Genomic DNA, 13,910 nt, shown 5'->3' with positions numbered 1-13,910 from the left:
CATTAAATAGAAGCACTGCAAAAGGTACATGTAAAGACTGTAATGAACACACTTCCAGGTTCAGCTTCACTAGATTAAAAATGTTATAAAATATCTGTGTCAGACGTATTGCTACCCTCAACCATCATATGATTTGGGGTAGTTGGCTAAAACAGGAATTTATGGGGGTTAACCATGACAGGCAGGTTTCCAGAGCTCTTAATTTAAAAGGTGAAAATTCCCCCCACCCCCCTGCAGTGCTTTTATATAACATTTGGTGAACTATGAAAAATAAATTTTCACACCAAACTTGTGTTCATGTTTTCTGTAGCTACTTGACCAATTTCTACCCAGATATATAACTTTTTTATAATGTGAGGTTATGGGTAGATCTGCCTTGGTTGGTATCATTTCAAGTTTACCTTATAGCATATATATTTTTTTTTTGATTTGATTGTGATTAACTAAGTGAGGACTATACAGTAAACTGACACCTCACTGACTAATATGTTGAGAAAAATATCTGTCCTAATTTAATAAAATAATGTACTTGTTCCGACTTGCATACAAATTCAACTTAAGAACAAACTTAAGTCCCTATCTCGTATGTAACCCGGGGGACTACCTGTATTTCATAGTAGCACTTTTAAATGTCTGCGTGTATTTTGTGCTGGCAATTTATATGGTTTCAGAATGATACATCTCCTTCTTTCTTTGTGTTCGATTTATACTTTGTTATATATGCTTTTGTCTATACAGTGATGCATTAGTTTGGAGGCATATTGACTATTGTGTTTACTGAAATGCATCTAATTTAGACCTTAGCTGTCAGGTGCAGGTGTTTGGATCCCATATAGTTACTGGCAGTACTGCACATTTTTCATTGAGCTTAATATACTCAGAAGCCGGGTTTACCAGATTGCTGTGTTAACCAAATTTTTAACCTTTTACACCATTTGGTAATGTTGGCGTACCTCTCCTGGGAAGGCTCTCAACAGACCTTAGTGCCACCAATGAACTCCAGACAACTGTTACAAATGACTGCAGCTTTTTCAATGGGTCAGGATTAGCAGAAACAGCAATTACAAGTTTTATCTGAAGTTTTGATACATCTCCATTACATTAATTCCTTTTTTAATGTTTGTCTTGCCTTTCTTTTTAGGAAGTGAGGTGAAATCTTCAACAGGGCTATCTTTAATAGAAATCTCTATAGAGGCTTAAAAATTAGAAATAGAACATTTTGACTAGGACTTCATATGTGTTACAATGTAATTGCTATTTTTCTGTGCTTACAACTAAACAAAAGCTTTAAGAAGCATTTATGTATCTAAGCGTCTTAGAAAAAGCATTTGCATCAGTGTGCTCTTAGGATTAGGTAGAGAGAGTTGAAGTCCCTAAGGGATGCATACTGAGCTCCCACCTTTTGACTCCTATGTTTAGTAAGACTAAAGCAAATTTAATTTAATTTGCTGTGTCTCCGTTATAGATATAGAAACATTAGGAAGTATCCTTTGTGTACTGAATTCCTGAGCCCTCTTACTTGTCTAGCAGTCTAAACAAGTATTTCTTGGGGGTCTCCAGCAATTTGATGAGTTTTAAGGTGTTATGCATTCTAAAGTCTCATGATTGTCATTTGATCTTTGCAGCTTACTTGTATCTGTTTATAATGAAAGAACGTGTTGTGCTATGTGTGTTCGCATTCAAGTGCACATATATTTTAAAATGTCACCAGTAAACAGCCGCCTGTTAATTTTCTTTCAGAGGGCTGTATGACATTTATGTCGCTAAAGACGGTCAGCCTCGCTGCGTTGGCACTTACGATAATCACGGCAGTTTTGGAGAGCTGGCCTTGATGTATAACACTCCAAGGGCTGCGACCATCGTGGCCACAACAGAAGGAGCACTTTGGGGGCTGGTAAGTAGATTAATGACCACAAATTATATGTAATGCAGTTAAAGCACAGAAGGATGTTTTAATTTGTTTCACCATCTGCACCAGCTTTGGGCAAAAATCTAAACAAATTCTTTAGTATACTGAAGTATTCTTTTAAGTCTTGAGATAAAAAGTCCTAGTCAGCAGTCACCTGTTCAATTGCAGGGCACCTCCATTGGATTGTTTGGGTCACTGATTGGGTTGCCTCAATGTGACTTTCCTGAAACGTCTCTTCCAGTGTTTATCCTTTTTAACATGGGGAACCTTGAAATAACTTTAGGGACCTCTGCTATAATTAATATATTTACAAATGCAAACAGTGAGGCAATTATACCAGGTAAAGCTTAGTTAGTGTTACCTCCCTCACTCTTCTGAACACCAGCACCTCCATGCTGTGGAAATCTGCACAGCAACCCAAGATAGAGAGAATCTCTACCAGACTACAGGAAAAGTGTCTTCATCTTTTTACTACTAATCCACCATCCCTAACATACATCCGGGGTTAAAGAACTAATACATGCCAATTAGCGATCTCTATACATCCCCTGAGGAAGCCGATAAGGTCGAAACGTGTGGGGACGAGACGTTAAGCTTCTACTCATTGAACTCCTTATTACTGTACCTAGTCAGGGAACACGATTGTCTAGTCTATTGGTCTGATTACACCCATGATGCGAAGGGGTCAATACCTATTCTACCTTCTATTCTACCTACATTTTAAGAATTGTATGTGACAAATCATTACAATACAAACTTACTTTCCTAAAAAAAAAACCCCTAGTTTTCACTGTTCTCTTCTGTGTACATATACCTAAATAATTAATATATCCACAGCTCACAGTACATTAGTGTGGTGATCAGTGTGAAGAATGTCTCGTACCTTGCTGGCCATTGGGAAGAATGTCACCCTTACAGATAGCTAAAACGTCATTGTTGTCGGACTGACTTGAGGCACAAATTGCTCAAGGAATCTGTAGCAAACAGACGAAACCTAGGATTTCACCGAACCTTAGTGCTAGTGTTTACCAATTTACCACATGCCAGCTTTTACCACAAGTTTACGAGAATATGCACGTATTGGGGAAAGCTCTGTTTGTGTGTCCCAGCACAATTTTGTCTGCTAGTATTTTAAAGAATAAATAAAAAAGCAGAGCAGTGGCAAGTCAGTACAGGATTGACGGCTCCAAAATCATCATGGCAGCAGCAAGTACATTTTTTATCAAGGTTTGGTTTTCGCCTCACTGCTTCTTCCAGAAGTTAGCGGGTTAAGAGAAAGTTATGTCCAGCGGCCTCATCTTTAGAGTGGTGTGTGACGCTTATGTATACAGAGCTGCTTTCATCATCATGCTGGTGATGATGGTCTTACTTCCTGTTTAATTATTGGGTCTGTCCTGGACAGAAGATGGATGTAATGGATTAGCAAATAAACAATAGTTCACTTCCTGATGTGTTATTTTATATTCCATTGTGGATTATACCCAACTCGCCATTTACGTTTCAGTTCTGCTTGCTCTGTAACATGAGCCAAACTCCTCATCTGTCTGGCTGTTCTGTCGCCTTCTATTGATCGTTTGTAACTTTGGTGTATTAATTTCATAATGTATTTGTGTATTGTTGGTAATTTGAACAGGTTACGGGCACCATTACATTCTGCTAGTTGTATTGAATTTAAGTTAAAATCCTTTAGGAATTGCCACACATAGGCATACACACTATATACTTCACTTTTCTTGCTCCGGTACCCACAATGTAGAACCATAGCAAAAATGCAACATATTACCAACATATTACATGTCGCCACATTACTATAAGTGCATTTGCTTCACTAATGATATTACCTGTTGATCCTGCCAGTAGATTTGTTTTTCCACTAACAAGGTGTCGGCCCTGTTTGTTCTGCAGTAATATTGCACAACAGTGTTGTCACCCTGTGGATAGGGTTGTATTAGATGGCCTTGTAGTTTTCAACGGGCTTTAATTTGCTTGTCTCTGATTCCCACAATTTAAGCAGTTAGATATTTTTATTGTTTTTATTAAAAGGTTTAACATTTATAATTCTTAAACCTGTTATCAAGACCGGAATGGAGGGTGAATCTTTTCAATGAAGAATCGGTACCAATGACATGTGCGGACTCTCTTCCTCTTTAGCCAAAAAAGTTGTTCTACTAAAGTTGGGTTTTTAGTCCCAGTGTAGTTTAAATAGAAGTTCACAGACAATTTACAGTTCCAAGTTGCAAGCTTGAAGTGGTAGCCATTTTTTTTATGGTAAAACAGCGCCACCTAGTTGTTGGTCTACAATTTTGGTAATGCTTCTCTTTAATGTTGTAAAACCCGGCAGTTTCTTAAGGTTTACTTTAAAAGAATTGTAAACCTCATTTTATGAGTGTCTAATGACAAACCTGTCTATGGTTTCTGATGGTTTCAGCTGCTTACATTCATTCAATTCCAGTGTAATTTAAATTGGCTGCTACAGACCAGACCACTGAATTGATCCAATTTGTTTTTGAACAGTGGCTTTATGTTTAGCATCTGTGTTTTTTTATTGCTCACTCAGTGTATGCTGGGATTCTTATATGAATTTCAAAATATACAGGGCCTGAGGTAATATTTTAAAGCAGGCTTTGAATATTGCCAAACAAATTTATGGTATAACAAATCTCTACTATAAAGCAGGCCAGGAGGAGGACAGCTGCACTTTTCAATTCTGATCTAAGATATATTGTAAACTGATGTCATCATCAAAATCCGAAAGCCTATAGTCATCATATAGGCCCTATTATACCAAATGCTGCTTCCTCAATTTTACTCTTGCAAATTAATGGTTGTTTTGCAATTTTTAGGATCGGGTTACCTTTAGAAGAATAATTCTGAAAAACAATGCCAAAAAAAGGAAGATGTTTGAAACCTTTGTAGAATCTGTTCCTATTCTGAAGTCATTAGAGGTAAGGCTTTCCACTCCATTTCTTCATAAAGCCCAGTTCTGTAAGCAGCAGTCTGTGTGCAACAGTCCAACATACCCCTCTCTCTGACCTATTGCTCTCTAATCTGTATACCCTGCACTGAAAGGAGAACTCTAGCTCTGAATTAGTGGAAGCATCATGTCCGACTGCTGTGGACTTCTGCTCAGATGGCAACAGGTCCTTTTTTGGAGGATTAAGCTTTACCAACTGTAGGACTTTGACCTCTTTTTGTTTTCAGGCACACCGAATAGATTTGCATGATTTAACTGGATTGTTTTAATGAGTTTTTAAGTCCACTCTACCAATTTGTATTTCATAAAGATAAGCAAAGTGCATCGGTGGGGCATGCATTTCTTGAGTTTTTTATATGTATATTAATGTTTCACAGTTGCTTTATCAAGTCATACATTTGCTTATTTTATGTTGATGGAACTCCATCGAACTTCTGATTTTATTTTTTTCCCTCACCTTTCCAGCTTTCCGAACGTATGAAAATAGTCGATGTAATAGGTGAAAAAATTTACAAGGATGGAGATCGCATAATTGAACAGGTAAGGCAGTGTCATTTATTTATTTTCGATGGTCCGTAAAGGTTACCATGTATTTTTGGCAAACCTATTTTTTACCTTTTATCTCTCACTCTTATAGGGTGCTAAGGCAGACTCTTTTTACATTGTTGAATCAGGGGAGGTGAAAATTATGATGAAAAGTAAGGTAAGTTGTTTTCAGAGTTGTATTATTTAAACTATATCAAAGTTTTTATGCCACATTTTTACCAGTCCATTATGTTTTCTGCTCACTCATTTCAGTGTTCATTAATAATTCATTCAGTGTTTATTAATAAATTAATGCATTATTATAGGATGGCTCATCAATTTTTTATGCTGCAAATGCACTAAAACACTTTTTTGTGCAGAAGATTCAAGGCAGTGTCAATAAAAATGAACAGCATTGTGTTTGATGCAATAAAGTAGCAAAAAAGTAATATTTGGCAAATTAATTATCCTTGAATGTAAAATTACAGCTATTGGCAATCATGCACACTTTCTACGCCCTTACGTCAGTGCAGTTCTAGACCAGCCATTGTCACTTAGATTATGGTTGGTTAGATGGTGTACTTTGTTGCTAAAGGTTGTTGTATTTTAAATTCAAGATGTCAGATGGACATTATCTTGATATTATGTGTGATTCAAATTCTTTTTAATAAGGTTTTGTTTTTTATTTCATGTCATTTATTAGAACTAATGATAAAAAGTTAAATTGCTTCATCCCCCATTTGTATGAAAGTTGTCCAGAATTGAGCCTGTGTTAAGAATGACTTTGCTTGTTGTTTTATTCTCTTTCCTGTATATGCTGTGTTGTATATAACTAAATACCTGTCTTTTTCTCTGGTCTAGACAAAAACTGCTCAAGAAAGCAACCAGGAAGTGGAGTTAACACGGTGTAAAAGTGGACAATACTTTGGTGAACTTGCTCTTGTTACCAACAAGCCCAGGGCAGCTTCTGCGTACGCAGTGGACAATGTCAAGTGTTTAGGTAATATTTTTCATGTAAACTGTTCTTTTGCTTTAATTATTTGATATAGCTGTTTACTGTAGGATGTCTGGCATCATTCAGCCCTTTCTCCCACAGCATGACTCTCCTGCTTGTTTGATTCATTGAATTAAACTTCAGCTTTAATGTTTTTTGTTGCCCCGACATGTTGGCTTTAATGAGTTTCTTCTATTTTTTTTTTGTGCTTTGGCAAATAGAGTTTTCTTCTGTTACTCATGAGAAGCTGTAATTTAATATTCCCATTCCATTTAGTGAGGGCCTTTTTCGCTTTCAGCATGGCTGTGTCTCTGTGCACAAAGCTTGTCCATAAAGACATGATATGATAAATTTGGTGTGGAGGAACTCATGTGGCCTGCACATACCCCGACTTGAAACTTCTTGAAAACCTTTGGCATTAATTGTAACAAAATTGTGAGCCTGGCTTTTTCTTCCATCATCTGTACCTAACCTCAAAAATGTATTCATTAAAGCTCTGAACTCCATATTCTGTATCTCTGCAGTCATTTTTGTTATGTTTTGAGATTTTTGCTTGTACACTTTTTCCAACCTTGTATGGTCATGTTCATAGTTGTTAATGGAGGTTTCTTTCATTTTTCAGTTATGGATGTGCAAGCCTTTGAACGATTGCTGGGCCCCTGCATGGACATTATGAAGAGAAACATCACACATTATGAAGAGCAGTTGGTGGCATTGTTTGGTTCCAGCATGGACCTTCGAGATCCAGGAAAATAGGCACCGTGTTACCTTAGTGCCTTCTTTGTTCAAGACAGACACAAGCCTCCTGCCAACTCACCACACACAAGGGACAGAGCACCATGGAACAGTTACTGCGGCTGCTGTCTTGGGCATTCTTTCCTTTTATTTTTTTTTTATTTTCATTTGTTTTTTTTTTTTTTCTTAGGAAACAAAATTCAGCACTAGAGGCGGGCGTAGACACCATTTTGCTGCTGAGATCCATTTATTAGACCTACAAATAATGTGCCTTTTTGGTTTTCCCTCCTATAAATTTAATTTTTTGGTTAATGTCATATTGTGTGTCAGTCTGCTCAGTGGCATTACCTACGAAAAACTAGGGAATGTGTTGATAGAATTGACATCTGGTTCTAATTATAATCTGTGTAAGTGCAGCCAGTTACTGAGGAGCTAGAGGATTCAAGGCCAGGTGTGTAATGGCACTTTGGAGTTCCCCACAGCTGGACAGCAAAAAAAGTTTTTCTCACTTTAATGTTTCCTTAAAATGTCACCAACAAGCCACATTTACCCCGCTTTTTTGGCACTTTCTTAGCATCATGGTGCTATAGCTTCTTCTTGGGCGACAATAGTGCGCAACAACCTAAATGATAAACATTTTTGTCCAGAAAAATGTTTAAATCCTCTTCTGAGATTTTAAGTGAGTTAGATAAGCTGATCCTCTTCACAGTGTAACTTTACCCAGCACTTGAATTTTTAAAACACTGTAATTGTTCTTATAACCGTCCCAAGGTGAAGTTTTAGGGGCTCAGTGTCCAAGATATTTGCATATAAATATTCAAACCTGCATCAGTGTGCAAGGCAAAAATGAAGTGTGTTACAAGAGGAGGACCTGTTATTACACTTGACATCCTTTTGTTTTATCATAGTTGGTGGGTGTATGGTCAGAAATGTTCAAATTCCATACAGCAGCAGATACTTAGAGCTTTTTGAGTCACATTTTTTACTCCACTAAACCTAATTAAATAAATTCCAGTTATATGGCTCCTGTCTGACAATTCAGCTGCAATGGGAACTTGTGCATTTTCACGAAGAGTGGCATGCCTGCCATGAAATTATTGCATAAGGTTGGGTCATGGCCACTTCCAACTGAGGTTGGTCTGCTTGTCAGGTAAAAGGAAATGCCCTCCTTTAAGAATACTGTTTCTTAAAGGCACTCATTTTCTGGGCAAAAACAAAGTAAAAGCATTCTGTTTACTAGAAATGCCCAGAAATGTAATTTCCAGTTCTTTACTAGGTGGAAAATGGACTCCACTCACCAATTGGCACCTTTACCACATACACAGCAGGCCAAACTTTCCTGCTTGAACAACTGTTTAGCATATTGTGGACACCCACTTTGCTTTGGGAACTCATTTTAACCTATTTATACAACCTGTTATTGGCTTTTCCCCCTTACTTTTTTGCATAATTCTTGAATGGTACACATTTTATCCTGCAGATACTGCTAGGCAAGGTTACGATTCACTGTTAGAGGCATTCCTTTTTTTGGTCACTATGATAATAAATTGATTTTCACATAAATTTAATCCCAGCATGGTGTTTTTTTGTCTAAGACATTTAACCTAAGATTTTTTAAAGCTGAACTTCTCAGCGTGTCAGAACTACCCTTGCGATGTGGCTTCTCTGCACTAAAATGTTAAATGCTCATTTTCATTTAGGGTACTGTTAAAAAAACATAAACTCCCATCCCCTTCAACTCTTCTGTGACTTTTGATGTGGACACACCACTTGATGTCCTCCTCTTAATAACTTCAGAAAACTGCCACCAGCCAGGCTAGACTAGCGGTAGTATAGAGAGGAGGAAGCCTGTGGACACTTCATACATTTCAATCAATCCTTAGATAAAAAAGGTATTTACCTCTGCAATGGAAGAAGACCCGCTGCTGCAATGGTAACTTTTGCATATATCCAGAATATAGCTTTACAGGTCAACTGTTTTTCTCATTCTTTCACCCACGAAATAATTTTATCCTAAGAGCAACTATTATTTATATGTAATATGTGAGTCCACAAACTGCTTCCAGTTGCTGCAGCATATATAGCTACAGCTGCAAGTATAAAGGGTATAAAACTTTCAGGGGTCTCACTGTACAACATAAAAATGTATTCTCATAATGCTACAGGTATGATGGTAAAGCTGAACTCAAGCAGACCTGGCACTGTGTTTTTGTAACACTTACAGGTCTTGTTGCTCCCTCAGCCTGTAAGGCTGTGAAAGGAGAAGCAGCAGATTATGTCATTGTCTCTCCAATTAGCATGCAACTAATCCCCTTCTTGTACTGCTTCTCCAAATCTTAACTGTTGCACAGGAATTGCATGAGGCTGATACCAGGTCAAATTCATTCGCTTGCTTTTAAATGGGGAAAAAAAAAAACATTAATGCCATAATAATGAATACAGATCTTTATTTGTAATTTTTGTATCTTCATTAAATGCATCTGTAATTTAGAAAATTTGCTAGGCTTAACTAGGCTTTACCGTGTATATGCATCTTTTGCAAACCGTAATAAGCCTAGCTGCTAATGTATTTTGGTGCTTGACATGTGTTTTGACTTTGTTTCTTCATGTAAGTCAAAGCAAATGCTTGCCAAAGTACAAGCTGAGGCTAACCAGAGTTGTCCCCCCAAAAAAAGAATCCCCATAGGTTTGGAGATTGCCTTTTATTACCATTAGTATTTTAGTGCAGGAAGTGACTGAAAACTTCCCCAATGGTACACAGAGCAAAAAAAAGGAAGGGCTTTTGTCGAAGTGTGTGAGGGCAATAATGAAAGATCTGTTTACAGTCAAGCAATTAAAAATTTGTATAAAGTCTGGTGAAGCTGCCACAAACCAAAAAGAGCTATGTGAATTCATTCATATCAATAGGATCTCAACCAAAAGTCAGATTCGGGCTGTAACATTGCACACAGTTTTTTCCTTAGATTCATTCAACTTCTCTCCCCAATTCTATTATGCTTAAGTGCATGTCCAGGTTATTTTCCTCGAACTATCCCCTTCCTCTTCTAAACCATGTCCTAGCTAACGGCCTGTCCCCAGGCTTGCAGAGGCAGCCGTTAAGAGGTCAGTTCCTTGTGACAAAGACACCTGCCCTAAAAATTCAGGAGACTCTTGGGAGTCGATGCAGCAGCTTTATGAAGAGTGGTGGGAAGTTCTGTAGTCCAGCAGGGCTCACAACACTGCTCTGTATTTTGGTGCTTCAGAGGCCTTGTGCTGGCACGCAATTATTTTCTAGTAAACATTTTTTCCTGTATTTTCAGCATTTTTAAAACATGGGAAATGTTCATGGAATGTGGCTATGTACTAACCATGTTATTTAGACCGACCTACACTTTAAAACATTCGGCAAATTCTAATAAGTGAACTCAGCAGCAAAGTGATTGTGCAAAATCCTTGAGGCTTGGAGGAAAGTCGTTTCCTAAACTGGCTTGTGTTTTGGCTGTAGGTGAGAGGAGCATTTTAATTTTTTTAAGGCCCCCAGTATACTGGTCAAATGTTAATCTTTTTTTTTTTATGTCACAGCACAGATTTCACATTTTTAAATATATATATATAAAATATGATCTTGGTAAAATACACAAAACTTCTGCACAGTTTTAAAAAAAAAACAAAAAAAATCTTTGAATGTCACCTTACATTCTTTCTCCCTTTTCCCATGAAATTTGTGACTTTTTTTGTTAGACGTGTATGTAAACCAGTTTTGCCAAAATATAATTTTTAAAAAAAAGAACTGATTCTACAATGTCATCTAGTTCCAGTAGCTTTATATTTTTGTCTGCAGAAAACCTTGCGGCTCTGTGCTGTTTATACTGCAAGGATTTTCCTGTGGCAATTTGTGTAGTCCCATCAGTCATCCATTTTTTTTCAATTCCTTGAGGCCTTCCTTTTGGATTATTTTATGCTTACAGGGCTATATTGAGGAATGCATGAGATGTCCCCTTGATCTCATGCAATCCCTTAAAAAAAATTATTAAAAAAAAAATGGTATGTGTGGAAACTGCACTACTGTATTTTTATGCCATTTTTTGCTTTATACCAACACAAAAATGTATTTCTGCCTGAAAGAAGCTACCTCAGGGTGTTAAGTGCTTTGCAGATTGCCAGTTCTTTCACTTGTGATGATAATGCTCAACATACTTATTTTCCTTTCTGATTGCTTTAAAACTGACTTGTCTTGTATGTGGGTGCAGCAGCAACATTCTGCATATAGGAATCCTGTTAGGTTTTGCTTGCTTCATTTTAGGGTTTCTCTACAGAGCTGGAGGCTGTTATCACCCAACTCCTGAGGGAGTGTTAAGGTGTGGAACAATCTGCGTTTTAAAGTGGGCTTGTTACTCTTCCATTGCTGAGCTAATTCTAAATAATGAAAATTGACTGGATTCAAAGCTGATCTTAATGTTTCAGCAGTTTGTCACACACCTGAAACAAGCATGCAGAAAATTGTGGCAGTGAGCTGAACCCCAGGGATTCAGAGACAGATTATTATCACATAGCCAGACAGGCATTTTATAACCAGGTCATCAATAGTGGCTCATAATTTTTGTGTAGGTCGACTTTAAAGTATACTTAGATGTAGCCAGTACATCTAAGGAAAGGTAAGCAGTAATGTTACATTTTGCTGTGGGGGATCTAATAAGTTTAACCCAGAGTGAGATGTCTAGTGTACAACAAGAACTTTTCCAGAGGTTGGGTATTTGCAGCCACAGTCCTAGATTGGAGCCTTTGAGGCAAGTGATTATCTGACAGGTTTTCTTCAGCTCTTGTGAAAGTAGCCATTCCTCAGTTTGCACAATTCTTTAACATGTTCAGTTTTTGCTCATTAATGAGTAGACTTTTTGTATGCCAAGTGCATACCTAGTTTTGTGCTGATGGCATGTCTTCTATGTGAACTCAAAATCTATTTTTCAGCATGTTTCTCATAATGCATCTCTATATTTTGTTTTCCCAAATTGTTTTTTTTTTTTTTTTTGCAATGTCTCTTCCATGGAGATCCTGCCAGTAATAGCTTTTACAGAATAGTTTTTGATTAACAATTTGCAGCATTGTCCTCTGTTGGCTGTTGGGCTTCCTGTATTGTAGGAAGCATACACAGCAGACTTGTGAACACTGCTGCTAATTGCAAGGCAGTGACTTAGTGTTAGCTTGCAACAGTAAATGTTACTAGCAGGAGCTCTGTGTAGGAGATATTGCAATAGATTCACAAAAAATGAAAACCTCATTCAGTGATAAACCATGCCAGAACTTCTTGGAAATAGATAATGAATAGTTTGCAAAATAGCTGTGTCTGTTTTAAGGCCATTCTTCAGACATGGCTGTGCTGAGGGCAATGAGAATTTTAATTTGATCTTGCTGCATATTTCTTTATAGGAGCAGGATATGCAGTTTAATGCAATAAATTTAATTTAAAATGTGGTCAACTTCCAGGCCTAACATCAAACTCACTTTGAAATACCGATGGTTCATAGCGAATTGATGGTGTGGATATTTCTCCTGGTGTCACACAATCCTTACCCTATCACAAGTATATGTTGAGCAAAGCTCAGCAGAGACCAATAGCTTACTAACCTGCATTTAGCAGGGCTTAAAAACTGAATCGTGTTGCTCTGGTTGACTGCACTTTGCACACCTTAAAATGTGACCCTAATATTGAGGCTACTTATAGCAAACCTGTCAAAGGAAAAGACCATGTCAAATCACACTTTCTAAATTACTCACCTGGAATGTGTATGCAAACTAGATGTTCTGACTGCTTATCAGCATACATGTTTCAGATGGGTCACTTTCAGCATTCTAATCAGAGGATCATAATTACAACCAGGTAACTTATTTTTAAATGGAGGTCAATAATGGCTGCTCCCATAGAACTCCTATGGCAGGTGTCCTTTTTTTCCACACAACGGTGTAGCTCATTAGATTACTGCTGCCACACATGTGACAAGTGACAGGTCTGCTTTAAAGAAACAAACACTCTTGGTTTTATCTGTCTTCATAAAGATCCCCATAGTTGTTTTTCACACTCCGACAGTATTTGTGCAAAGGGAGAAGAAATAACTCGGATGGCAGTATTGGGCTCCCTGCGACATTGCCTGATAGACTCCTTCCTATGGTATTTCTGCTACTGAAGCTTATGTTTTATGAATAAATGCTGAGATTCTTATCTAGATGTTTTGTACATAGTCTTATTTTGTTCTAAAACTTTTTCTATTTACAGCGTGTTGAGGACACCCTGCACTCTTTTTCACGTCTATTATTTTTTCTAATGAATAAGGGTGGGATTGCTTTGGTTCAGTGTATAACTGTTAGCTACTTTCTGGAACAAGTTTTGGGTATGCAATGTTTGATTGAAATAAAACAAGTCAACAGTTTGATGTTTTTTGTTGTTTTAGGCTCCTGGTTTTAAAATGCTTCTTTTTCTTAAGCTGTGTATACACACACACTCTGTCTGGCCAGAAATAGTCCCCAAGCCTGTGGGGGTGGCAGTACAATGATCTGGGGTAGCTTCAATTGGTTCACCAAAGCTTTGTGCCCAAAAAATGGTCAGCTGAATATACTGAATGACTAGATTTTTTTTTCCCTGATGGCACAGTTATTTTCCAACATGACAATGCCAGGATTCATGAGGCTCAGATTGTGAAAGACTGGTTCAGCAAACATGAGACCTCAATTCTTTCATGGATTGGCCGCCACAGAGTCACACCTGAACCTGCTACAAGAATCTTTAGGATGTGCTGGAG

At 37.6% G+C, this 13,910-nt stretch overlaps 1 protein-coding gene across 1 annotated transcript in view; it reads left to right on the top strand.

The window, feature by feature from the left end:
- The window catches only part of PRKAR2A (protein kinase cAMP-dependent type II regulatory subunit alpha), a 40,954-nt gene extending 27,413 nt beyond the window's left edge, over positions 1–13,541 (top strand). The window contains exons 6-11 of the mRNA XM_072420587.1: positions 1,741–1,894; positions 4,753–4,854; positions 5,349–5,423; positions 5,521–5,586; positions 6,270–6,408; positions 7,025–13,541. Coding sequence (XP_072276688.1) covers positions 1,741–1,894; positions 4,753–4,854; positions 5,349–5,423; positions 5,521–5,586; positions 6,270–6,408; positions 7,025–7,158 — 670 coding nt within the window. The 3' untranslated portion in view covers positions 7,159–13,541. The remainder of the gene's footprint in view (positions 1–1,740; positions 1,895–4,752; positions 4,855–5,348; positions 5,424–5,520; positions 5,587–6,269; positions 6,409–7,024) is intronic.
- Positions 13,542–13,910: the final 369 nt, after the last annotated feature.

The sequence above is a fragment of the Pyxicephalus adspersus genome, chromosome 8 (genome assembly GCF_032062135.1).
Source record: "Pyxicephalus adspersus chromosome 8, UCB_Pads_2.0, whole genome shotgun sequence".
Taxonomy (NCBI): Eukaryota; Metazoa; Chordata; class Amphibia; order Anura; family Pyxicephalidae; genus Pyxicephalus; species Pyxicephalus adspersus.
This window is presented reverse-complemented; position numbering and strand designations above follow the sequence as displayed.